The 25,052-nt window shown below is 59.5% G+C and overlaps 1 protein-coding gene across 2 annotated transcripts in view; it reads right to left on the bottom strand.

Moving 5' to 3' along the window:
* Nucleotides 1–2,530: 2,530 nt before the first annotated feature.
* FLNC (filamin C) overlaps nt 2,531–25,052 on the bottom strand; it is a 29,244-nt gene continuing 6,722 nt past the window's right edge. Inside the window, exons 3-48 of one of the 2 annotated variants that reach the window (XM_007982854.3) lie at nt 24,951–25,048; nt 24,658–24,808; nt 24,451–24,569; nt 24,143–24,220; nt 23,779–23,941; nt 23,411–23,611; nt 21,934–22,071; nt 21,417–21,543; nt 21,132–21,268; nt 20,739–20,932; nt 20,535–20,648; nt 19,435–19,578; nt 19,111–19,234; nt 18,854–19,014; nt 18,509–18,599; nt 18,251–18,420; nt 17,915–18,032; nt 17,562–17,824; nt 16,572–17,169; nt 15,654–15,827; nt 15,369–15,531; nt 14,928–15,088; nt 13,976–14,143; nt 13,772–13,895; nt 13,124–13,280; nt 12,859–13,048; nt 12,621–12,644; nt 12,223–12,470; nt 11,713–11,811; nt 11,299–11,398; nt 10,839–10,979; nt 10,422–10,550; nt 10,154–10,327; nt 9,025–9,186; nt 8,746–8,949; nt 8,158–8,310; nt 7,939–8,061; nt 7,560–7,802; nt 7,099–7,368; nt 6,869–7,006; nt 6,484–6,599; nt 5,151–5,283; nt 4,875–5,051; nt 4,460–4,678; nt 3,585–3,794; nt 2,531–3,467 (exon numbers count right to left, since the gene is read on the bottom strand). In XM_007982854.3, the coding sequence (XP_007981045.3) occupies nt 3,280–3,467; nt 3,585–3,794; nt 4,460–4,678; nt 4,875–5,051; nt 5,151–5,283; nt 6,484–6,599; nt 6,869–7,006; nt 7,099–7,368; nt 7,560–7,802; nt 7,939–8,061; nt 8,158–8,310; nt 8,746–8,949; nt 9,025–9,186; nt 10,154–10,327; nt 10,422–10,550; nt 10,839–10,979; nt 11,299–11,398; nt 11,713–11,811; nt 12,223–12,470; nt 12,621–12,644; nt 12,859–13,048; nt 13,124–13,280; nt 13,772–13,895; nt 13,976–14,143; nt 14,928–15,088; nt 15,369–15,531; nt 15,654–15,827; nt 16,572–17,169; nt 17,562–17,824; nt 17,915–18,032; nt 18,251–18,420; nt 18,509–18,599; nt 18,854–19,014; nt 19,111–19,234; nt 19,435–19,578; nt 20,535–20,648; nt 20,739–20,932; nt 21,132–21,268; nt 21,417–21,543; nt 21,934–22,071; nt 23,411–23,611; nt 23,779–23,941; nt 24,143–24,220; nt 24,451–24,569; nt 24,658–24,808; nt 24,951–25,048 (7,577 nt within the window). In that variant the 3' untranslated portion in view covers nt 2,531–3,279. The remainder of the gene's footprint in view (nt 3,468–3,584; nt 3,795–4,459; nt 4,679–4,874; nt 5,052–5,150; nt 5,284–6,483; nt 6,600–6,868; nt 7,007–7,098; nt 7,369–7,559; nt 7,803–7,938; nt 8,062–8,157; nt 8,311–8,745; nt 8,950–9,024; nt 9,187–10,153; nt 10,328–10,421; nt 10,551–10,838; nt 10,980–11,298; nt 11,399–11,712; nt 11,812–12,222; nt 12,471–12,620; nt 12,645–12,858; nt 13,049–13,123; nt 13,281–13,771; nt 13,896–13,975; nt 14,144–14,927; nt 15,089–15,368; nt 15,532–15,653; nt 15,828–16,571; nt 17,170–17,561; nt 17,825–17,914; nt 18,033–18,250; nt 18,421–18,508; nt 18,600–18,853; nt 19,015–19,110; nt 19,235–19,434; nt 19,579–20,534; nt 20,649–20,738; nt 20,933–21,131; nt 21,269–21,416; nt 21,544–21,933; nt 22,072–23,410; nt 23,612–23,778; nt 23,942–24,142; nt 24,221–24,450; nt 24,570–24,657; nt 24,809–24,950; nt 25,049–25,052) is intronic. The other variant, XM_007982855.3, reaches the window with a different exon arrangement.

The following is a 25,052-nucleotide window of genomic DNA, read 5'->3' as shown; positions in this document are numbered from 1 at the left end:
TGGGTGACAGAGCGAGACTCCGCCTCAAAAAAAAAAAAAAAAAATTAGCCAGGCGTGGTGGCGCACACTTATAGTTCCAGGTACTCGAGAGGCTGAGGCAGCAGGGCTTGCTCAGGAGTTCAAGGTTACAGTGAGCTATGATCAGGGCACTGCACTTGAGCCTGAGCAGCAGAACGAGACCCTGTCTGGAAAAAAAAAAAAAGGTATCTGCAGGCCAGGTACGGTGACTCAAGCCTGTAATCCCAGCACTTCGGGAGGCCGAGGCAGATGGATCACCTAAGGTCAGTCTGGCCAACATGGTGAAATCCCGTCTCCACTAAAAGTACAAAAAAAATTAGCCCAATGAGGTGGTGTGTACCTGCAGTCCCAGGTACTTGGGAGGCTGAGGCAGGACAATTGCTTGAACCCGGGCAAGGGAGGTTGTGGTGAGCTGAGATGGCGCCACTGCACTCCAGCCTGGGTGACAGAGTGAGACTCTGTTTAAAAAAAAAAAAAAAAGGATCTGGAAGTTATCCTGAGGACAGAGTTATCCTGAAGCCGCTGAGGGTTTTCAAGTAAGAGAGTGCTATCACCAAACTTACGTTTTAGAGCTGTCACTCACTGTGACTGTGCTGTGAGTGGAGGCGAAATTGAGGGAGGAAAAACCAGATTGGGAGGCCATTGTGAGAGATAATGGTGGCCAGAACTCAGGTGGTGATAATGGGAAACACAGAGAAGTAGGTAGAGCCGAGAGATATTTAGATATTCAGGACAAAACTGATTTCAGAGTGGCGTGTTTGGGGAGTGAGGTAAAAGAGAGACCTGGGTGACTTCCAGGTTTCTGGCCTGTACAGCACATGGACGGGAGTAACACTCTCGGGAAAGTGACCTCTGTGAGATGAGCAGGCTGAAGGGGAAGGGGCTGCTCTTTCCTCCTCCCTTTTAATAAACCGGCACTCCTGGTGTCTGGCATGGGGTTTGTGAGTTTGGAGTGCTTGAGACGTGCAAGTGGTCTGGTCTGGCGATTGTATGTGTGATAAGCTTGGGATTTGGGCATGCCTGGGTTTCAATCTGTACCCCACTACTTAGAGGTATGGTTTCAGACTCATCACTGAAATTCCCAGGGCCTTGGTTTCTTCAGATGGTAGTAGCCCCACCTCATAGGGCTGTTATGAGGATTAATGAGGGAGGGCCTTTAAGGCTTAGCACCCAGGGCCACACTGTGGCTGGCTGGAAGTGGGCAGGCTGGAGGTCTGTGAGCTTATCAGCCACACACAGGTGGAGGCAGCCGAAGCTGAGGGGGAAATTAGCACATCTAGGGGTGAGAGTGAGGAGGGGTGTGTGGGAAGAGGGAGGAAGCACAGAGGCTGGTGAGAGGTGAGAGAGGTGGGGAGGGTCAGGGATTAGGAGTTGGGGCCTCGTGGGTTTTTCTGCCAGGCCCACCATCATGTGCTGAAATGCCCAGGTGGGTCTAGATTGTGGGATCAGGTGAATGAAAGGCGTTTTCCCTGCTCCAGCTACTCAGCTGCTCATTTATTCACTCACTCATTCACACCCAGGGCCAGGGAGCTCCATCTGGCGGGGAGCTGTGGATACATGGCCAAGCTCAGGGTGGTAACTGCAGCTAGAGATGTGTCCCAGGGCAGTTTGGGAGCTGGAAGCACTGATCCAGGAGGGGTAGGGAGGGGTCCAGGAAACTTCCTGTTGGCCAGGAAGATGAAGAGGGTGGGGAGGCAAGGGTGTTTCCGGGAAGGGGCCCAAATTCAGCATGGGTGCCCAGTTAACTAGAGGTGGTGAAGGGAGGTTGGAGGTGGAGGGTACAATGGGGAGTGGGCTTGCTGCCCAACTCATACGGCTGGGGAGGCTGCTGTCTGAACCTGGGGGGCCTTGGAGACCTTGTCAGGAAGAAACTTTACTCTGGAGCAGGAGGGAGTCACGGAGGGCCCTAAACCAGAGAGGGGTATACTCTCTTTAAAGTGACCCCCCTCAAGCTGCAGCATGGAGAGGAGGTTGGAGGGAGCTGACCAGGGCAGGGCTGGGGCAGGAGTTCAGGAGGGAAGCCCTGTTTAAGCTCAGTGCTGGAAACGGGCATGAAACAGGCCAAGTTGATTCAGTACCAGACTCGGGGGAAGGTGCTGAGTCTGCAGGTGGTTCTGTCTGCCTGCTGGTTGAGGAATATTCCTGTTTGAGTCAGTGCTCACTGTTTTAAAGTCTTAATTTGAAAAACATCCTTGAGGTCAGGCTGAACTGAAATTGGCCTCCCAGGGGTCCTGGGGCAGTACTGTAGAACACAGTATCCACACCCTGTACTGTCCACGAACCCTCCCGCTGGGACCCCTTCCCACATCCCCGAGCTCCCGCCCCCACTTCTTTCAGGCACTCTGCCAACATCCCAGACCTCACTTCTGCCCCAGGACCTTCCCCTCGACCTGGGTCAATCTTCCAGGGGACAGCCAGGCTGCCTCTGCCTCCCCAGGGCCCAGTTTCTCGTGTGGCAGGCCAGAGGGCAGCCAGCCACAGAGAGCACACCCTCAAGGAACAGCCAAGCCTCTGCGACAGCCGCACTTTATTTGGAGTTTTCCACCTAAGCAGCTCCCAGCTGAGCTGCATGACATGTGCAAAAGTCCCCTAGAAAGCTGGGCCTCGCAGTGTGTACAAAAGGCCCCCCATGGGGCAGAGCCGTGCAACCATTTTAAAAAAAGAGACAGTGAGAGAGAAATCCGGCCCCCTGGGAGCCTGGCTTGGGCGGAGTGCACATCGCTCGGGCCGGTCCATGTGCCAGGCCACTCCTGCTGATTCAGGGGCTGTTTTCTTCTCTGATTGTGCTTTCCTTTCCAAGTCCTTAAAAGTCTGGGGTTGAAGCTACCAGAGGGACCAGACCAAGTCCTCAGGGACAGGAGGGTGGCTGGCCAGTGGTGCAGATTGAGGGTGACCTCACACACAGACACCCACAACACAATGCTCTCCCACTGCTCAGCCCTGCCAGAAAACTCAGGGCTTCCCTGGCCTCGAAGCCCACTTGTCAGCCCCTCATGTCCCAGCCTCTGCCCCTGAGCCTGGCCCCAGTCTGCCCTCATGTCACATTCCCAGGGAGGGACACTGTCCTAACACAGACAAGGTCCTCCAACCCCCGGGGCGCAGTGGGGTGGGGAGGCTGTGCCTTCACTTCACCCCCAAGGCAGGTGTTTGTAGTGTCTGATTCTGTGCGTGTGTCTGGGTGTGGCACGTGTGTGTGTGTGTGTGTGTTAATGTGTGTTTGGCTAGAGGTGGGGGCTGAGGCTGGGGAGGCACTTTTGGCATTCAAGGGACCTTGACCTTGAAGGGGCTTCCAGGGACACTTTCGTCACCCCACTTGACGATGAGGATGTAGTCCCCTTTCTCCTTGACAGTGTAGGTGACATTGTACACCCGGTTCCCCATGTGCTTCACGTACACCTCCTCACAGGGGGTCTTGGGGCCGTGCACGCCCACCATCATCATGTTGGTGCCTGGAGAGGGAGGCAGAGGGTGGGCTCACACCAGGGAGTCCCCTACTGTGACCCACACCCTGCTCCCTGACGGCCTCTTGCTCGCACCCCGGGAGACACCCTCCCCCCACCACCTGCCTGCTTTGCTGCAGTCCACGGTGAAGGAGTTCTTCTGGCCCACAAAGGCCTGGGACAGCCCAGGGCCCCGAGTCACCACCTTGCTGGCATCCGAGGAGAACTTGGGGATGGAGCTGTAGCTGGAGCCCCGGCTTGAGGAAGACTTGGTCACAGTCTCCACCAGAACGGTGGATGTTTCGTGAAGGCTGTGGCCTCCGGACAGCCTCGGACCTGAGGGGCGGTTGGAGGGGGCACAAACCTGGTCAGGAGGGCTTCCTGTTCTTCCCCAGGCAGGGGACCCTCGGCCAGCACTGCCACCCTGTGGGACTCACTGCCTGCATTCGCGGCTCCCCCCAAATTCCTCCAAGAGCCATTCTAGGAGCACAGCCCCATTCCCAGCCAGGGCCCTGAGCTGCCAGCTCCAACTGGTGCTCCACCCCAGGGCTGGGGCCTCAGATGCTGTGACCCTCACCCTTGCAGGCTTTGGGAGCTCAGGCTAACTCACAGGGTAAGAGTCACTTTGCAAAGGAACACCCACCCAACGCATCCTACAGACAGCCTCAAGAGGGGAGCTTGCTCAATACTGACTGTGTCTTCTTGGAGCCGAGGAATATGGGAAGCCAGGAGGGAAGAAAGTGATGCTAGAGCCTGAGGAGCCAGCGCAGGCCAGAGCTGAAGGAGTGAGGGGCCGCGATGGAGAGGAAGAATGGGACTTTTACACCATCATGCCTGACTCCACAGAATGTGTGCTGCGTAGAGCCAGGCCCACCTCTAGCCCTGGTAAACTGACCATGATGTCTGGGGTCAGACTATGGTCTGGATGTGCGTGGCCACCGGAGCCCTCCAGGCTGGGCTGGGCTGCAGGTTGGATGGACCTCCCCGAAGCCAGCACTCACCGGTGACCTTGGCCTTGAAAGGGCTGCCCACGATGTGCTGGGGGCCACCGTACTTGATGGCAATGAGGTAGTTGCCAGGGGCCATGGGAGTGTAAGTGACCACGTGGCCCTCAGGACACTCCCGACAGTCCAGCTGCACCTTGGAGGGGCCATCAATGGTGACAGACAAGGCCCCCGAGCCGGCGTTCAGGGTGTTCACGATGAACTCTGATGACACACCTAGAGGCCAGAGGTAGCAAGGCTGAGGGCAGGAAGGGCTTGTGGCCCAAGAGGGGCTGGGCTCCAGCTCCCTGGGCAGCCTCTGTGGGGACTCCTGGCTCAGGAAGCAGGGCTCCTGCCTCTGGAGCAAGGCAGCACCAGACTAGTGGCCAAGCACCCCTAGAAGTCACCCTGTTCCCCAGCTCCAGGCACTCACCGGTAGTGCCTCCCTCGAGCCCAGGACCATAGGCTGACACCAAGCCTGGGTCCCCAGCCTGGCTCTGCTCCCCAACGCGGATCTTGAAGGGACTTCCAGGGATGTGGGCACCATTGAACTTGACATCGATGGAGTGGACGCCATTCTCGTGCGGGATGAAGCGGATGGTATGCTTGTCTGTGGATAGAGGGTTAGTGGCTTACCCTCCATCCTTCCCCTCCCCTTCTTAGAAGGCCCCAGCCCAGCAGGGGGTTGGCAGGGGCAGGGCCAGCTCACCACTGTCTAGCTCAGAGACATAGCACTCCTCCACAGCCCCCGAGGGTGTGTGCACCCGGGCATCAATCACGCCCCGTGCGCCGTTCAGCTGCACCGCAAAGGACGCCGGCTGGTTCACCTTGAGCCCTGTCTCCTGCAAAGGCCAAGGAGGATGCTCAGACTGCTGGGAGACCAGGGCTGGGGCACTCTTCTCTGAAGCCCCACATGGTGCTCACCGTAAGCCCAGCCCAAAGGCTGCCACCACCCTATGCCCAACCTGGCCCCTGCCTGCCAGACCAGCCTGGGAGCAGGAGGAGCCAGGGTATGCAACCCTATGCGTGCACCTGCTATCCTAGCTGTGCTTTGTGTGTGGGCGATGAGAGATGATGTGCCCTGTCCTGGCTGAGGAAGGAAGGGCCTCACTCTGTGTGAAGCAGGCCGAGAGCAGAGGGCAAGTGCCTGATGGGCTGTGTGGGCTGGCGGTGCCAGAGAGCTCTGAGGTAGGAAGCTGAGTTTGGCTGGACTGGCCTGGGAAAGCTTCCTGGAGGAGGTGGACCAACAGGGAGGACCCAGAGGCAGCACAGAAGGGCTCTGGGGGAGGGATTGGAGCCTGCATTGGGGAACCCGGGTCAGGAGTGGAAGGAGGAGATGCACAAGGACCCTGGATGGGCTAATGTGACCACCCTGAGGGGCAGCCAGGAGGTGCGCGGGATAAGGAGCTGGGGTGAGGCCTGTTCTATGCCCCTGATGCACAAGCTCCTTTACAGTGTGTCCCCTGGACACCTGGCCCCCTGGTTTGCATGTTTCAGTGTGACTTGCTGAGAGCCTTCCTTGCACATGTCCGCTATGACAGAATGAAAGGAAGACACTACATCTCTAGAAGTCAGCAGCAAGAGAAAGCAAGCCAGGCTCCCATCGGCCTGGAGAGGACGCAGCCCAGGCTCTGCAGGCCATAGGCATTCCCTTTAGAGGAGCCTCTCACACCCTCTCTGCAAACTGGTTTACTCTTAGTTTGTATAGATTTTATACTCTCATTCTTATAAATGTTGGCATCTAGCATTCTTAGAACAGGAGAAGGTGGAACAAACTAACAAGAAATGGCAGGTGGCAGTAGGACAGGCAGACCCACCCTGAGAAAAGCAGAATGAGGCGTGGCATGCCTGAGTGTAGGGGCTAGCCCACAGGGTCGGAGCCCACCGTCCCCAAGGGCCCTGCCTTGTGCCTTACGGGAAGGGACTTCTAACTGGCCCTTCCAAGGTCACTGCTAAATCCCTGGCCCCATGGATCTGCTGTCCTCAACTCTTACCCGTCTCTCAGATAGCAGAAACCCTCCACCCCCACCCTGGGCACAAACCTGGAGGCTGGTGACGGTGAGACGGCGAGCGTCATCCGAGAGGGAGGCCACAGGCACCACAAAGGGACTGTCTGGGATGTGCTCATCATTGAACTTGATGGAAACCTCATAGTCACCTGGGGAGAGAGACCAGTCAGCATAGGTTCCGGGATGGAGGTTGGCAGGGCGGGAGCCTCCCCACTCTGGCTTTATCCCAGGATAGACTCCGTGGTCAGCACTCAGACCTGGATACAGACACATGTTTCCGAGGGTGTGGGGTAGAGGGAGATGGGGGCTGCGGGGAGGGGAGTTCTGTGGCCCCAAGCATCTCCTGCCTCTCCAGTGAGCAGAAACCCAGTCTGGAAGGTCAGGCAGGCCCAGCCCCACTGCCAGTGTGGACGCCCACCTGGTTCCTGGACAACATAGGAGACGCCGCAGGAGCCATCTTTGCGATCCTCAAATGCAATCTCCGCCTTGCTAGGACCCTCCACAGCAATGGACAGGCCCCCAGCACCGGCCTCCCGGGTCCAGATGCTGAACTCGGCTGGGGACAGGCAAGGTAGGGGACTTCAGCATCAACGCCCCTCACACTGGCTGTCCTGACTTCATCCCCACTCCTGGCCATCTGCCCCTTACCTGGCACGCCGGCCACACCTCGCTCCAGCCCTGTGCCTCCGGCCCGCACCTTGTGGGCCCCGCCTTCACCTAGCGGCCCCACAGTGAACTGAAAGGGGCTGCCGGGCACGTGCTGGCCACGGTACTTGACAGCGACCGTATGGGGCCCCATCTCCTGGGGCACAAAGCGCACACTGTAGGCGCTGTCCTCGCCCTCGACGATCTCCGCGGCTTCCATCTTGCCCGATGGGCTGGTCACCTGTGCAGTCATGTCCTGAGAGCTGGCCTCGCCTGCAGGGTTTGGGGGATGTCAGGGCAACACTGGGATTCCTCCTAGCTCTGGCTCTTCCCTCCCCATCAGTTAAACCTCCTCTGCTCAGACCCGCCTGGCCTTCAGGACCAATCTGCCAGCACCAAGCCTGGTCAGCAGCACCCTCCCATCCCACTGTGAAGACCCAGCCGGCCCAGTGCGCGGTGCTCACCCTCCTGCTGCCGGGTGATGCTGCCGAAGGAGCCCAGGCGCTCCCGGCCCAGGAAGTCCCCAAACACAGCAGGGAAGGGGTCCCCGCCGACCTGGGTGGACTCCTCCACCCGCACCTCACGCTTTGTCTCCCCGCCCCGCGTCTTGCTGATTTCCGTGCGCTCCGTGCGGGTGTAGGTGTGGCTGCTGCGTGTGAAGGTGCGTGTCAGGCGCTCCTGGGCAGACACCATCTGGAACCAGTTCCCTGTGTGGTTAAGGGAGCCAGGATGAGGGAGGGAAGCGAGGGGTAAGGAAGCAGGGTGGAGACCCGACAGGTGGGCTCTGGCCCAGGCCAGTCCTCTCCCACCACTTGCCCCACCCAGGCTCCTCCAGGCTTCTACCTGGGATCTTGAGGTTGAGGTCACAGGTGCTGCCAATGGTGGCGATGGAAGGCGCCTGTCTTCGCCGGGTAATGCTTTCCTTCATGCGGCCCTCACCGGTCACCTTCACAGTGAAGGGGCTTCCTGAAGTGGGGGGACAAAGGGTGGGTCAGGAACCTCAGACCCCCGGCCTCCTGGCCTCCCTGTCTCTCGCCACCCGACCTCTGCCCAGAGCCTTACCAGGCACGTGCTTGTCAGCAAACTTGATGTTGATGATATAGGTGCCGGGCTCAGTGGGGCAGTAGGTGACTTTGCATGTCCCGTCCTCCATGTCCTCACAGTTGATGTCCACCTTGCTTGGGCCTTCAATACTCAGCCCCAAGCCCCCATACCCTGGGGGAAAGCAAGGAACACATCTCCCTTAGTCCTAGGCTAGCCAAGCCACAGTGCTCTCCTCTCCCCCGACTGCTGGCTGCACCCAGAATGGGCCCAGATGTGTGTAGTGATCACTAACAAAAATGGCTCAGCGGGAGGAGAGGCGGTGCCACGGGCCAGGCGGTCTGGAAATTTCCCTAAGGTAAGCCTCTTGGATTCCAGTGAGCAAGAGAGGGACAGAAACTCAGGACAGCTAACCTTTCTCTTCAAAGGGAGAGAACTGATGCGGGGCCATTTACTTCCCCCAATGGGCCGCAGAATGCGAATCCTGACACAGACTGGCCAGGAAGTTTTCGAGAGGAGAGTGCAGCCAAGGGGGTGCTGGGCAGGACAGAAGGACAAGTGCCTGTGGGAGGCACCCGCTGGAATGGGGGTCTCTGGGGCAGGAGGTACCTGCATTGCGAGTATCCACGATGAACTCTGCCACCTGGAACGTGTGTCCCTCAGAAAGGCCCTTGCCCCAGACCCGCACCTTGCTGGCATCCCCGATCTCAGATGGCCCCACCAGGATCTTGAAGGGGCTGTTGGTGACGTGCTTGCCACTCTTGCGCACGCTCACCACATGCTCCCCCACCTCCTTGGGAGTGAAGGAGATTCCTGTGGAAAGGAAGTGTTAGGCAGAGCATCCTGTGGGTCCCCACCCCTGAGGTCTCCGTGAGGCCCCACGCTCACCGATGTGCCGGTTGGGCAGGCGCTTCAGCAGACAGGGCTCCTCGTTGCCCGAGGGGGCACGGATGCTGGCGGTTAGCTGGCTCAGATCACTCTCGGTGATCTTCAGCGACACATCCGTGGAGGTACCCACGTTCAGCTGTGAGGTCCTCATGGAGTCATCGCCTGGTGGGGGAGTTGGGGCATCAGACTGCTGTGACTCCAGACAGGCCCTGCCCTCATAGGGCTCAGGAATCCTCCTGGGCAGACCCTGCTGGACTCAACAGACATGGGGGGCCACTCCCAGGCGCACAGAGGCCCAAGGCCTGGAAAGCCCAGTCTGCACTCACATGTGAGCTGCCAGAGACTAAGAGGGGCCTGTACCCCAATTCCACTGTGGGTGCCTCAGTCCTTGTGGACTAAATCCCTAAAGAAAGCCTGCTGCGTTTTAACCCTGAGTCACATGGTGTGATAACAAAACACTAGACTGGACTGCACAGACCCCTTCCTTGCTGTGTGACTGTAATCACGTTGCTTGGCCTCTCTGGGACAGGGGTTCCTTATCCATCAAAAGGATTATCCATGCCCTAACTTCTTAAGAGTGACTTCAGGCTGGGCGCGGTGACTCACGCCTGTAATCCCAGCACTTTGGGAGGCCAAAGTGGGCGGATCACGAGGTCAGGAGATTGAGACCATCCTGGCTAACACAGTGAAACCCCGTCACCACTAAAAATACAAAAAATTAGCCGGGCATGGTGGTAGGCACCTGTAGTCCCAGCTACTCGGGAGGCTGAGGCAGGAGAATGGCATGAACCCGGCAGGCGGAGGTTGCAGTGAGCCGAGATTGTGCCACTGCACTCCAATCTGGGTGACAGAGCGAGACTCCATCTCAAAAAACAACAATAACAACAACAAAAGGTGACTTCAAAGACTAAATGAGGCAATGTGTTTTCAGACACAGGAGTGGCTGACTGCTTCTTAGCTGCCGTGGAGAACACAGTGTTTTTACATTTTTCAAAATATGACCCCTTACAACTTGAAGGGCCTCTGCCCTAATGTCATGAGTGACTTGAACGGGCTGGGCTTGCACATCTGTGCAGTGTATGTGGTGTGTGTGTCTCATGGGCTGCACATCCCCATACACCTGCCTCACCTGTGATCTTGGCGGTGAAGGGGCTCCCCGGGATGTGCTTGTCATCGAAGCGCACGATGATGCTATAGTCTCCAGGTGCGGTCGGCAGGTAGGACACGGTGCAGGTGCCATCCTTGTTGTCCTTACAGGTGATCTCTGCCTTGGATGGGCCCTCCACGGCCAGCGACAGACCCCCTGTAGGTGGAGGTGTGGCCAAAATAAGAGGTCCTGCCCTCACCCCTGCCCCTGGCAAGTCCCCACCCCAGCCCCCAGCCTGCAGCTCCCTCACCTTCTCCAGCATCTTTGGTGACAATGGTGAAGGTGGCTGGCTTGTTGACCATGCCATGGCTCAGGCCTGGCCCATAGGCACTGACATGGCGGCTGTTGATGGCATCTACATAGAACTGCAAGGGGCTCCCTGGGGGAACAGGGAAAAAGGGGGCTGGGTCAGCATCAGGGATTGTCTGAGCCCACCTTGGCCCCAGCACCTTCCAGCAGCCTCCCTGCCAACCCCCTCCGTCTGTGCCGTAGGGACCTGGCTCATGGAGGTCTGCTTCTCACCAGGGTATAAGCCTCCCTGGGGCCTCGCCTGGTGTCTGCACACAGCAGGTGCTCAATAAATATTTGTTGAAAGAAGGAAGGCAGGACTGCAGCTGCTGCCTGCTCCTCTCACCCAAGCCCCAGCCCAGCCCAGCCCTCAACTCACCAGGGATGTGGTTGCCGTCATACTTGATCCCCATCTGGTGCAGGCCTTTCTCGGTGGGTGCGTACCTCACTGTGATGGTGCCGTCCTTGTTGTCGGTGATGTTGGGCCGCGCCGTCTTCCCCGAGGGCATCCGCACCTCTCCTGCAGGGCAGACACAGTTACATGGGGACCCTGATTTCCCCCACTGCAACCTCCCTGCTGTCCCAGGCCTGGTCCTGAGTGCTTCTGCTGCCACCTGAGAGGCCACGCACCAGGAGACAGCCTGTGGCAGTGGCCTGAGCCCTGAACTGGGGACAGATGGCTTGCACCTGAGTTCTGGCTCTGCCCAACTTGTTGTGTGACCCTGGATAGAGCTCACTTCCTCTCTCTGGGCCTTGGTTTTCATCTCTAAGACACGGGGCTGGACCTGGAAGACGGTATCTCCCCTCAGCCCTCATGCCTGGGGGCCACAGGGCAGTACCTGTGAGCTCCCCTTTCTGCACCGCAAAGGGGATGACCAGGTTGAAGGGCCTCAGCATGGACTCCATTGGCTCCACAGGCACCACTGGCTCCTCTGTGGCCTGCAGCAGGTAAGAGGGAACAGTCAGTGACTGGGGAAGGCTCGGGAGTTTGGCTAATGCCATGACTGAAGCTGGAGAGTGAGGAAAGAACAAGGTAGTTAATGGTGAAACCAGTGTGGCAGGAGAGGTGCATCAGCTGCAAGAGAAGGAGTGCTGTGCCCAAGTGGGGTTCCTCATCTGCCCAGCCTGACTCCTGCCTGCTCCCCAAGAGGCCCCCAGACCGTGTCCCTGCCCTGGCTGCAGAGGAGTAGAGAGAAGAAATGAAGGAAGGGGAAGAGGAGAAGGAGGACATCGCCTGGTGGGAGGCGCAGTACCCAGTGTGTGGGGCGGGCGCCAGGCCGGGGAGGAGCGTAGGACTGGCGCAGCTGTGGTACTTCAGAGGGCTCCTCCTCATGCGGCAGGGGGTCACACGCCTGGGGAGGCAAGGCATGGGGGCACAGGGTGTGGCAGCCTCACAGGCCTAGGGGCTAACTCAGAGAATGGTCCAGGAACCTGAAATGCTGGCTGACACATTGGGTGCTCGCCCCTCAGAGGGCTTCATCTTCCTGCAGGGAAGCCTCTGGGGAGATGGAGCTGGGACGGTGGAGAACACAGTGGGTTCCTCCACAGAGAGCTGATAGCACTGGGCAGAGGACAGGACCATGCTCTTCTCCCATTTCGGAGGGCTGTGGGGAAAGCTAAGGCTCCATCCAGGAGCACTCTGGCCCCAGGAGCCCTCAGAGAAGTGGGATTCCTTGGGGACAGTTATTGGGGATCCCTGCTGCAGCTAAAAGGGCCAGGCCCCCTCCGCAGCCATCTAGTCTTGCTGTGGCTACAGAACTTACCAGCACGTGGAAGGGGCTGTTCGGGATGTGCTCGCCCCCGAAGCGGATGGTGATGACGTACTTGCCCGGCTCGGGCGCTGTGTAGTAGATGTCAAAGGTACCATCGTGGTTCTCAACCACGTCCACATCGAGCTCTGCCCCATCCGGCGTGGACACCGTGCATGTCACCTTCCCCTCGCCAGCTGCCTTGGCATCCACCGTGATCACCGTCTCCTGCCCAATCTGGATTCGGGGGCCCAGGCAGGCACCTGCCATGTGGGAGATCCTGCTCAGGGGGCTGGAGGGCTGGAGGGCTGGAGGGCTGGAGGGCTGGAGCCAGCCCTCTCTGTTCCCGCTGCCCACCCCCTACCTCCAACCACCCTGGCCCACGGCAAGAAGAGGAGAGAAAGGGCACTCACCCAGGCCGTGGCCTCCAATGGACACTGGAAAGAGAGAACAGAGTGAGGCCAGGCGGTGCCCAGCACGGGCTGGGGCATTGGGCAGGGGTGAGGGAGGGGCCAGAGCTAGGGCATGTGTGCTCTCTGACCTGGACCCCTGGGGACCAGGCCAGGGCTATGGAGGGGCTTTGAGGGGCTGGGTGGTGAGCAGGGCACAGGCAGCAGGTGGGCACCCACCAGGCAGCAGGTGGGCACCCACCTGTGACGAGGCACTTGCTGGCGTCCCCGGTGGGCAGCGCATGGATGCGGAAGGGTGAGTAGGGGATCTCGTCGCCGCCATACTTGATGGTGATGGTGTACCGGCCGCTCATGTCTGGCAGGTAAGACACAGTGTATGTGCCATCCCCATTGTCCCGGATATTGGCCTTCTTGGGCTTACCCTCGGGGTCCTGAGGGAGAAGCAGAGGTCAAGGCCCGCCTGTGCCTGGAGCATGACCTGGGGGGTGGGCTGCGCAGAGACTCACCAGGATCTGGACCGTGAGCAACCCCTCGCCCGCATCCCGTGCGTCAATGGTGAACTCCACAGGCAGACTGGCAGGGATCCCAGAGGCATTGAGGCCTGGGCCGCTGGCCCGTACCTTGCTGGCATCATGAGCTGGAAGGACCTTGATCTTGAAGGGGCTTGAGGAGCAGAAGGGATAAACAGTTGGCTGGGGGGCATGGACAGGGAGGAGGGGTGATCTCTACTTGAGCCAGAGTCCTCCCCATAGACATAAACAGGAAGGGGGACTGTGGGGCAGGCAGGAGAGGCCAGTTCCCAGAAGCCGATGACATTCCGAGTCTGGGGGCAGGGGCACTCTGGGACTCCCTCGACAGACCCAGGGCACTTCTCCATTCCCCAGGAAGGTGCTGTAGGAGGGTCCAGGAGGAGGCCCTGGCCCAGGCCTCCTGCACTTTTCCTAAGGTGCTAGTTTTGCTGTAAAAGCTCCTGGGGCAGGATAGCCTCAGGGCAGAGAGCCCTGGGGAAGAGCAGGATGGGGCAGTGAGACTGGACAAGGGTGACAGCTGGGAGGAGCTCTCCCGGGGACCCCAGCAGTGACCCTGCAGTGCCGCCCTAGCAGGAGCACCCCCAGAGCTCAGTCATAGCACAGGAGCCCAGTGCTGGTCCTCACCTGCGTGGCACCTCCTGGTCCGCATACTTGACAGCTACCGTGTAGGGCCCGTCAGTGGCTGGGGTGTAGTGGACAGTGTGGGTGCCATCTCCATTGTCCCGCACCTCCACAGGTTCAGCCATACCTGGGCAAGGCGCGCAGGGTCAGCAGAGCCTCCGGGCATCCTGCCCCACCTCCCTCCTCCCTGCCCCAGCCATTCTATACCTGTGGGGCCCAGCACAGCCACCTGCAGGGGCGCCCGGCCAGCTTGACTGCAGTCCACTGTGAAGGTCTGGGGGACCCGGGCCCTGACACCAGCCCCCAGCCCTGGCCCCGAGCACTTCACCTTCCCAGGGTCCACCACGTCCTTCACCGGCACCCGGAATGGGCTCCCTGTGAGGAGAAGGACATCAAACCCTGCCACCAGCCCTGATGGGTCCCCCTGATGCTGAGGAGCCTTGGAGGAGGAGGCCTTCCCTGCCTTTGAAATGCCCATAGGGAAGCCAGACCAACATGGGAAAATGCCTAGGAACTTGCTAAGAAAACACACACAAGAATAAATGAACTTGACTGAGGCTGGGCAAACCTCACTCATGTGGGTCCCAGGCCTGGAAGAGAAGGCCTTCCTAAATTAATAAACTGTGAAAATAAAATGTTTTTAAAAATGAAATGTATTTCTGACACTGTGGCTGAAATAATAAAAAGATGGGAAATTAGATAAGGGCAAATACTTCCAATTTCAGCAGTCCCAAGTCATACAATATTTGAAGACATAACCTGTCCGGGCAGCTGGGCCCGCAGAATGCAAGGGGAATTCTGCAGACGATGCGGGCAAGAAGGCCCAAGGCTGGCCTGAGCCACCAAGAGGAGTGGGCGGTGTCTGAGTTTCCGGACACACACTGAGCGGTGGACCTGCACAGCCGATGTCTCGAGCTCCAGGCAAGGGGCTAGGAGGCCAAAGCGTGTTCCTGGGATTGACTGGGGGGGCTGCCGCATCAACCCTCACTGCCTGCCTCCTCCACATCCTCCCTCTGGCTGGGCTCCAGCCCCGACCTGCTCTCGGCTGTCCTCTCTATGAATGTTCTCAACTAACTTCCTTCCAGTTTCCCCCTTGTGGGGTGAGCATCCTGCATCCTCCCTTGTCTTCCCTGAGGCCCCGACCACTCTCTCTGCACACCTGGGATGGGCCGCCCCCCGAAGGTGATGTTGACGTCATAGTCTCCAGGGGTGAAGGGGATGTACTCCACGGTGCAGCTACCATCCTTGTTGTCCTTGCAGGACATCTTGGCTTCCGAGGGACCCTCGATGGCTAGGCCAAGGCCCCCGGTGCCGGCTCCCCTGAGAGATGACACCCCCCCATCAGCTTCATAAGACCAGTGAGTGAAGATGGGGGAGTAGCTGAATGGGGGGACAGGGAGGAAAGAGGGCAGGCCGCTGGGGACCCAGCTGAGGAGAAATGAGCCAGGGGCTGATCTGGAATCCTGTCGGGGGGTCTGCTCCTGCCTCACCCCAGAGAGAGGATGGGGTGGGGCTGAGGTACAGACAGAGGGACGAGCAAGGAGGGCCAGGGACTGGGAAAGGGTGGTCACAGGTTTAGGCTAGCAAATGGGGAGGATACCTGGTCTCCACAGTGAAGCGGTTGGCCTTGTTAACCAAGCCACCCTCCAGGCCTGGCCCGAAGGCCCGGACACGGGTGGGATCACAGCCCTCGGTGACACCCACTCGGAAGGGGCTCTTGGGCACAGCGACCTCATCATACAGGACCTCCACCAAATGCACGCCTGGAAGCCAGCCACAGGGGCATCAATCAGGGAGTGTGCACCCCCACCACCCCTCCTGCCCCAAGCGCAATATCATCAGAGGCCGGCCCTGCCCACTCGCCCGGCCCTCCACCGGCCCTCACCCTCCTCGTAGGCGGTGTACTGTACTCGGTAGGTGCCGTCCCCATTGTCTGTCACATAAGTGTCTGTCTTGGCCCCCGAGGGGTTGAGCACGCGAGCCGTCACGTGGTTGCCGCCTGTGGCTGTTAAGGATCTTGCATCCACAGTGAACTCAGTGGTCACCTCCCGCAGGACACCTGGAGCCCAGGGGTGGCATGCTTAGCAGGGGTGGGGGCAGCCTTCACACAGATGCTCCCTCTCCTCTCCCCCTCCTCTCCCTCTCCTCTCCCTCTCCTTTCCTTCTCCTCTCCCCCTCCTCTCCCCCTCCTCTCCCCCTCCTCTCCCCCTCCTCTCCCACTCCCCAACTCCCAGGCTGCTCCTCTGATCAGAGGCTGGGCCCCCTACCCTCCCCTGCACCTCCGTGAGCTCCAGCCTCTGCCTTCACTCCCTTCTCCATGTAGTGACATTCTCTGTTCACATGAGTCACCCACCAGGCTGTGGGCCTGGGTCTTGCATCCCTCTGCCGTGCCCCATGCCTAGCTAGGGTCTGGCCCCGGCAGATGGCCCATTCCCACTTACTGTCTCCTGACTCTTGTCATCCTCTACCCCAAAGCTTTCCCCCTGCCCCCCTCCAGAGCAGAGTTGTAGCTTTTTGCATCAGAGTACCCCTTAAGCACATGAAAGAAGATACCTCTCCAGAAAAACGCCCAGAGGCAGGTGCAGTTTTGCTACAAGAGCGGAGGCCAGTCTCCACTCCCAGTCTTCCCCTCCACTCCTTCTCTGGGGCTTCTGGGCCAGTAAGGACTTTAGTGCTGCCCTGAGAGCCCTCCTTTCATGCCAGGTGGCTCCCCCAGCCCTCAGCTCTGCTTCCCTCCCTCCCACTGACTACCCGGCTCCTGCACCTGCCACTTGACCTCACTTGGCTCCTCCTGACCACTCACCATGTGGCTCAACACCAGGCCCTGAGACCTTGACGCCACTGGTATCAACCACAGGCTGCACATGGACGCGGGTGGGGAATTTGGGCACTGGATGCCCGCCATATTTGATGGTAATGGTGTAGGTGCCGGGGAAGGCAGGGCTGTAGGTGATGTGGTAGGTGCCATCCGCATTATTGTGAATCAGCACCTCGGCCTTGACCCCGGCATCCGACAGGATCTCAATGGTCAGCTCTGCCTCGCCTGCCTCTGAGCAGTCCACAGTGAAGGTGGCTGCCTCACCGGCCTTGCCGCGCTCCAGGCCCGGCCCACTGGCCCGCACCTTGCTTGGGTCAAACACGGGCCGGATGGTAGCTTTGAAGGGCGAGCCAGGGATGTGGGCTTCGGCAAACAGGATGTTGATGGTGTACTCGCCAGGCTCCGTGGGCAGGTAGCTGACAGCACATGAGCCATCACCATTGTCCTGGCACTCGATCTTGGCCTCGCAGGGGCCCTCCACGGTCAGCCCCAGGCCACCTGTGCCAGCCCCCTTGGTGTCGATGGAGAATGGTGCGGGGGTGCCTACCAGTCCACCCTTGAGACCAGGGCCGTAAGCACAGACCTAGGGGAAGAGGCAGGTGTGTGGGTTCCCTGCACCCGGCCTTCCCATCCCAGCCTTCATGGCCCCCACCCAACTCATCACCTCCAACTGTGGCTGCTACTGCAGACTGAGTGCTTATAACAATTCCAGGTGATGACATGGAGGCAGAGAGATGAAGCAATTTCCCCCAGGTAGTGGACCTGGGATTCAAGCCCAGGTCTGACTCCAAGGCCAGGCTCTTAATAGCTAAGTTGTCTCCAAGGAAGGTGGTGGGGTGGGGCTGGTCTCAGTCCCACGTTCTTGGCTGTGCCCACTCCAGGCAAATAAGTCCCTCTGGCCTCTGCCCCCTATGACTCTTCCAGCTTCCCGACAAGTCCCCAACTCCCAGCCCCAACCAGCTCCTATCTCCTCACCTTGGAGGGATCAGGGGGCAGGACACCCTCCACAGCAAAGGGGCTGCCGGGCACTGGGTGACCATCATAGGTGATGTCCACCTTGTAGGGCCCCTCCTCCGGGGGCATGTAGCGCACAGCCTGGGCTTCCGCTCCGCCGCCTGGCTCCAGCTTGCAGGGGATGGGCCGGCGAGAGGGCGAAGTCATCCGCACATCCAGTTGGCCTTGACCGCCAGCCCCTCGCGTGTTCACAGAGAATGCTTGTTCCTGTCCCACAGCCACCTCTGCATGGAGGACAAGTGACACCATGAGGAGACTCCGGTCCACCCCACCCAAACACCCGTCACTCCCAGGGTGGCTCTTGCCCCACTTACTGCTATTGAGGCCCTGAACTTTGATTTTGCTGAGGTCCAGCGGGGGTGCCACATTCACCACAAAGGGGCTCTTGGGGACAGGGTCCCCGCCGTAGGTCACTGTCACTGCCATGTTGCCCTGTTGGGTACAATGTTAGGTCAGAACTGGGTGTAAGGCACGGTCCTGCAACATCCTGGTGGTGAATATGGGCTCTGAAGCTCAGATCCACCACGAGAGTGAGGGCAGAAGGCAGCGAAGGCATGGAGGATCCAGTACTGGTCCCATGGGACTGGAGGAGGGAGACCCAGAGCTCCGACAGTCCAGCCGGGTGGGGGCATGGGAGGGGCAGAGCGCACCTGCTGGACAGCGGTGTACTTGACAGTGTAGGAATAGTCATGGTTGTCTATGATCTCAAAGTCCCGCACAGCCTCGCCCTTGGCTGTCCCTGCAAACTGCACGTCCAACTTGGCCTTGCCGGCTCCCTTGGTCAGCACCGTGAAGTGGGTGGGCTTCCCAACTTCCACACCTGAGGAGCCACCCAGAGATGTGGTGAGGGCCTGGTAGCCACTTAACCCCAACCTCGAGCCAGGCCCAGCCCCTGCCCAGACACTCACCTGTGCGATTCAGCCCAGGGCCCTCGGCCTTGACTTTGCTGGCATCGTGGGATGGGTCCACCTTGATGTGGAAGGGGCTGGCGGGGATCTCCTGGATGTGGAGGAGGCTCAGTCAGGGCTCTCGAGGGGAATACACCCCTGCTGTGGGCTAGATGCGGCTCAGGACACACCCAGGGGACCCAGCATGGACAGGGGCAGCCTCCAAAAGAGCCCCCTTTGCTTCCTCTGAGGCACCCTGCCTCACACAGGTAGGGCTCCACCATGTCTGTGGAATCATCCCTCCCTGTCCCGTGACAGCATCTCCAGCTGCCTTCTAGAGCTGGGAGGTACCAGGAGCTTGGGTACCTGGTTGGCAAACAGCACCATGATGGTGTAGCGGCCCGCCCCCGGTGGCGTGTACTTGACGGTGAAGGTGTCATTGTCATTCTTGATGATGTCGAAGTCGATGTCAGCCTCTGCAGGGCCCACCACGCCGGGGGCGCATTTGATGCCAATGCTCACGTCACCTGCAGAGAGGCGGGCACCGCTGTGAGTCAGGCTCAGCCCCCCAACCAACTCACCCCTGCCCCCCTCCCAGACCCGCCCCTTCCGGCTGGGCGCACCTTGCCCTGCCTCGCTGCAGTCCACGGTGAAGTAGGTGGGCTCGTTGGCCTTGAGGCCCGTCTTCTCCACACCGGGGCCGTACACCTTCACCCGCTCGGGGTGGCTGCCCTCGCCCACGTTCACCTGCGGGAGGGGTCACAGCTCAGCGCGGTGCCCTCCCTCAAGGCTCATCCTCCTGCCCAGCGCACCCAGCCTAGCCTCAGTGGCACCAGCCCAAGCCTCAGTCCCAGCCTGAGCCCAGGGACAACAGGGACTCTAGCGAGGCGTCCACCCTCCCTCAGGGACCTCTGGTGGTGGGCACGGGGCAGGCTGGGAGGACGCACCCGGAAGGGGCTCTTGGGCACGTTTACGCCTCCCCAGGAGATGATGATGGTGTGCTTAATGGGCTTGGTGGGCACGTAGGAGCAGCGGAAGGTGCCATCGCCGTTGGGGATCACCTTGATGTCGATGGGACAGCCGTCCGCGTCCTGTGGGCATCACCCAAGCAAAGTTCATAGCTGTGACCTCTGCAGAGCGCCCTCTGCTGGCCACAGGTGAACCCAGAACCTCCTTTCCCACTGCCAATGCGCAGGCACTCCCACCCCCACACCAGTCACTGAGGCCACCAGAGCCCAGGGCCACATGCTCTGGTGGCCAGAGCCCACCCTTGGAGCCTGGAGGCCTGGCTCAAGGCCATCTGTATGGCTTGCTCTCCCAGCCTAGGTTTCCCCAACTCTGAAATGTGTTGGACAGGAAGAGTGTGGACTAAATTTATGTTCCTAAAACTAAATCATGAGCCGTTCAAAGAAGAATCACTCTTAGATTCTCAAGACTATGTTCATTAACTTCTAGGGGGTCAATGGACACCAGTCTGAGAAACCTTGTCTTATTCAATGAAACAATCTTTCAATTACAAATTAGCACAAAAATGACTCTTTGGTAAAATACGTTTTTAGGTTATCATCATTAAGAAAACACAAAATTTGGCCCGCCGTGGTGGCTCACGCCTGTAATTCCAGCACTTTGGGAGGCTGAGGCAGGCGGATCATGAGGTCAGGAGATCGAGCCCATCCCGGTCTCTACTAAAAAACACACAAAAAATTAGCCGGGCATGGTGGTGGGCACCTGTAATCCCAGCTACTTGGGAGGCTGAGGCAGGAGAATGGCATGAACCCGGGGGGCGGAGCTTGCAGTGAGCAGAGATTGCGCCACTGCACTCCAGCCTGGGCAACAGAGCAAGACTCCATCTCAAAAAAAAAAAAAGAAAAGAAAACACAAAATTTAAAATTTTCCATGGTACTGATGGGCCCATGAGTATCAGTCCTGCCTGATCTTCTGTGATGTTGTCATTTCCTGCTGGAAGGTCTCTGCCTCTGGCCTGGCCCTGCCTTCCAGGGTCCCTGCCATAGGTAGTAAGGGCAGCAGAGACTGGATAATGACCTACCTGGGCATAGAGCTTCAGGTCTCCCTTGCCAGCTGCACGGGCATCAATGGTGAACTCAGCAGGCTTGTCCACGATGCAGCCTGTAGGCTCCAGGCCAGGCCCAAAGGCCTTCACCTGTGTGGAGGGAAGAAGGCTGGGTTGGGGATGGAAGGAGAACCAGCTTGCCCCACCCCTGGGGCAGGTGTGTGGAATCTGGGACCATACCTTATCTGGGAAGCAGTCAGGTGGGGCGGGCAAGATGTGGGCAATGAAGGGTGAGTCTCGGATGTCCTCGTCGTCACAGATGACATGCACAGCGTACTCCCCAGGCTCTGTAGGCCAGTACCGCACATCGCAGGAGCCATCCCCCTTGTCATCACATTCGATCTTGGCTTGTGAGGGCCCCTCAATGGAGAAGCCTGGGGCGAGGTCAGGGAGGGTCAGAGGGTCCAGCATCAGGCAAGACCCTTCCATCCCCCAGTTCCCCTCTGGCCGCCTCATGTCCCATCTCCCTGCTCACCCCAGCACTCCCCAGCATGCTCACTGCACCTATTACCCATAGTGCCCCCTGCTGCCCTCCCCCACAGCACTCCCTCCTCCTGCCCCTCAGCCACTTACCCAGTGTCCCCACCTCGGTGCCAATGGCTTCCACCACAAAGTCAGCTGACTTGCCCACCTGGCCAGTCTCCAAACCAGGACCCCAGGCCCGGACCTTTTGCACTCCTGCCTCTGGGCTCACCTGTACCTCAAAGGGGCTGAGCAGAGAGGGAGCTGGTGTCTACTCCAGGAAGTGACCCCCGAGGTCCCCCTCCATCTCCCCTAAAACTCCCCCACAGCCCACTGCCCTTCATCCCTCCCTGTGATGTCCTAGACAGGACAGCATGGGGGGCGCAAGGTACTTACCTGCGAGGGATGGCGTAGCCGCCCCACGTGATGGTCACCACATACTTCCCAGGCACTACCGGGTAGTACTCGCACTCGAACACACCATCCCCAGCCTCCCGCACCTTCACCGGCTCCTCTGTGCCCTCTGAGGAGAGGGAGGCAAGGTGTGGGGATAGAAGGCAGATCAATAGCCTTGAAGTCCCAGCTCCTCAATCCCCTCAAGGAGCCATGGGGACCCCGACCCAGCCTGAGGGCAGTGCTCTAGTGAGCAGTGCTGCAGCTCAGGGCAGGGACCACTTGTCATCCCTGTACATAACACCCCATATAGCACTTAGGGTGGAGACAATCATTCCTGGCTTGCAGACCGAGAAACTGAGGCAGAGAGGAGACAATGTGCCTGAGATTCTGGGGTGCCTCTGGTCACTGTGGAGCTGTGGTGTGGGCTGTCACTGCCCTCTGGGAGTCAGAACCACTGGCCATACTTCCCTCCTGATCCCCCAGCCTCACCCTCACGACCCTGGGCTCTGGCACTCACTTGGCCCCTTGACTGTGACCTTGAGCTCCCCGCTGCCGGCGCCCTTGGTAAACACTTTGAAGTCAGCCACCTCTTTCACACGAACACCCTTGGGCTGCAGGCCTCTCCCAGAGGCGCGGCAGGCATTGGGGTTACAGGCTAGAGAAGGAACAGAAAGGAGGTTGGGGGTGCTGAGGAGCCTTGGACTACTAGCCCCCACCTCCCTGTGCACAGTCCTTCCAACCCCTCCCAGGCACAGGCAGTGGCCCACAGCGCTGCTCTGGAGCCCTTTGTGCCCCCAACACAACTGGGGCTGCTGGGCTGGAGCTGGTACAGGCCCCAGATCAGGCAGGTTACAAGAAAGCTTCCGAGCCAGTGCCACTGGGGAAATGCATGGCAGAGCCTGGGCTGAGGGTGGGCTCAGAGAGACAGGGAAGTCCTCTTTACCCACCCCCAGGTCATCCATCGAGAGCCCTCTGGGCCTCTCAGAGCACCAAAGCAACCTTAGGATCTAAGTCATGCCACAAAACATCCAGCAATGCCACGGAACAAGAGCTACTTCATAGAACTCGAAGCCTGCCATAGAACACAGGCAACTTATGGACATCAGCCTACCACAGACCGTGGCCAGTGGCAATGAGCCCAGGCCTTGCCATGAAACACAGGCAAAGGAATAGGAATCTCAGCCTGCCACAGAATCCAGAAAATGGCATGGAACCCACAGGTGCTACAGGCAACGACACATATTCCAGGACTACCATGACCACAGGCAATGGCACTGCCCAAGGGGTACCACAGAACACAGGCAGAGCTCAGAGCCCAGATTTCATCACAGAAATCACCAGGCAAGTGGCAAAGACACTAGACCTGCCACAGAACACAGACAATGGCATGGGACCTGGGGCCTGCCACAGAACACAGACAATGGCATGGGACCTGGGGCCTGCCACAGGATGCCATGGAAGTGGGGCGATTCCACACTGCCCGGGCCAGGCCACACAGCGCAGGTGAGGCCAGTCAGCTACGGCCATGCCTGGCCCCGCCTCCACTGGAAAGCATTAACGTGGCACCACTCTCTTGGCCTGGTGGACGATGGACACTGAGTGTAGGGAGAGAACAAGTGGGGCAGTCACCACCCGAGGGCCTGGTGTGCGGACAGTGCTCCCCAGATATGCCCCCACCCGTACGGCCCTGTCACTTCCACTCAGCCCTCCCAGTGTGGCACGTGTTCTGGGACCCTCCACTGTGGCCTCCCAGCACTGCTCTTAGGGACTCCAGCCACCTTGGGGGTGGGGTGGAGGACTCAGGGAGGGGGTCTCTGCAGAGCCTGGCCCCAGCTCTTCCTCTTGCCCCTTGCAAGCCTCAGCCATTCGTGCCCCTCTGCACCATGGAGTTAGTGCTTCATGTCCCCCCAGTCCTCAGGACTAGAACTTGGTGGCAATTCTCTGCATCCTGGCTTTGGTGAGGGCTACCGTGGGGAGCGGTGAAGGGCCCTTACCTTCTGACACGTGGACAGGGAAGGGACTGCGGGTGATGGGGGCACCCGCAAAGGCCACATGTACGGTGTGTGGCCCCTCCATGACAGGTCTGTATGTGCAGCGGAACGTGCTGTCACCCTTGTCCTCCAGGGCGACCTCCACTGTGTCCCGCCGGCCCTGTGGGTCCACGATCACCACAGCAACATCGCCAGTGCCGGCCCCTGCCGAAAACAGAGGCTGTCAGCACCCACTCTGGACACACAGCTGCCCCAGTGCCTTCACCCTGAGGCTGCCCACCCTCTGGCTGGCATCCCTGCCCCAGCCCCACCTCCCACAGCCCCACACGGTCAGGGGCTTTCTGCCTGCACCCCTCTGGGGCCCGTCCTACCCGCAGTGTAGATGTCAAAGTAGGTGGGTTTGTTGGCAACATTGCCCACAGGTTCCAGGCCAGGACCACGGGCTGACACCTTGTTGGCATCTCCCAGGGCCATGCCCACGTTCACCTCAAAGGGACTGCGTTCAATGTTCTGGCCAGCAAAGAGCACGGTCACCTAGGGGTCAGAGGTCAAAGGTTAGCTTCTAGGGGAGAGCAGTCCTGAGGGGGGCAGAGGGGCACAGCCACACCAAGGAGGGTGAGAGGAGGGCAGCTAGGGCTCTGGGCAGGGACGAAGTGCAGGCTGAGAGAGGGGTCCATGCAGCCGGAGCCAAGGATGTGAAGAGCAGGGCAGGCAGGGGGGCCTAGAGGGAGATACCTTGTGTAACCCAGCGACCTTGGGCACATAGGAGACAGCATAGGTGCGGTCTTTGTCATTGTTGGGAACCACCTTGGCCTATTGGGAACGAAAAAGATTGGAAGCCTCTCCAATGACCATAGTCTCTCCTGATCACATAACGGCTTATGCACCCCAGCCCCACTTAGCCCCCACGGTGACACCTTCCCTAGACTGCACAGCACAGTGTGTGGCTCTAGCAGTCACCTCCGGGCCATTCCTGTTGTTGGCCCCATGCTCCCTGGTTCCAATCCCAAGCGAATCCCTCTTCCCCAGCGGCCTCTGCATACCTCCTCGGTGTGGCCTTCGGGGTCTTCGATGTAGACCAGCACCTCGCCCACGCCTGCGTCCACCGTCTGCACGGTGAAGTGGGCAGGCTGCAGCACTGTGTTGCCCTGTGGCTCGATGCCTGCGGGGTAGGAGCAGAGCCCAGGTTACTCAGGGAGAGCCGACATGTGCCCAGCGGCCCAGGAGGGCTGCCAGGGGCTCACACGTACCAGGCCCATAGGCGATGGCTTTCTTGGGGTTCAGCTGCTTGGATCGAACAGGGGCGCCGGGTTTGAGCTTGGCCTTGGGGAACTGGGACAGATATGTCATAACAGAATGCTCATCCACGTTGGGGTCGACGATCTCCTCAGGGGCAATGACCTGCGATGGAAGGGAGTGATGTCACATGGCGTCCTCTTTTTCCCAGCAGCCCCAGTCTCCCCCTGCACCCTGCTCAGGTAAACTTACAGAACCAACCTCTGCCCCTGCCCCCTGCCCCCCGCCGCCCCATCTGTGCAGGTACCTGGGGCACCCCAAGCCAGTCATCGGCCTGCTGCATGGCCTCTCGGGCGTTCTCCACGGGCTGGTTGGGATCCCAGGCCTCCCAGTCGGGGCAGAGACCTGG

Source organism: Chlorocebus sabaeus, chromosome 21 (genome assembly GCF_047675955.1).
Source record: "Chlorocebus sabaeus isolate Y175 chromosome 21, mChlSab1.0.hap1, whole genome shotgun sequence".
In the NCBI taxonomy this organism is placed as follows: Eukaryota; Metazoa; Chordata; class Mammalia; order Primates; family Cercopithecidae; genus Chlorocebus; species Chlorocebus sabaeus.
The sequence above is the reverse complement of the archived record's forward strand: the minus strand, read 5'-3'. Positions and strand labels throughout refer to the sequence as shown.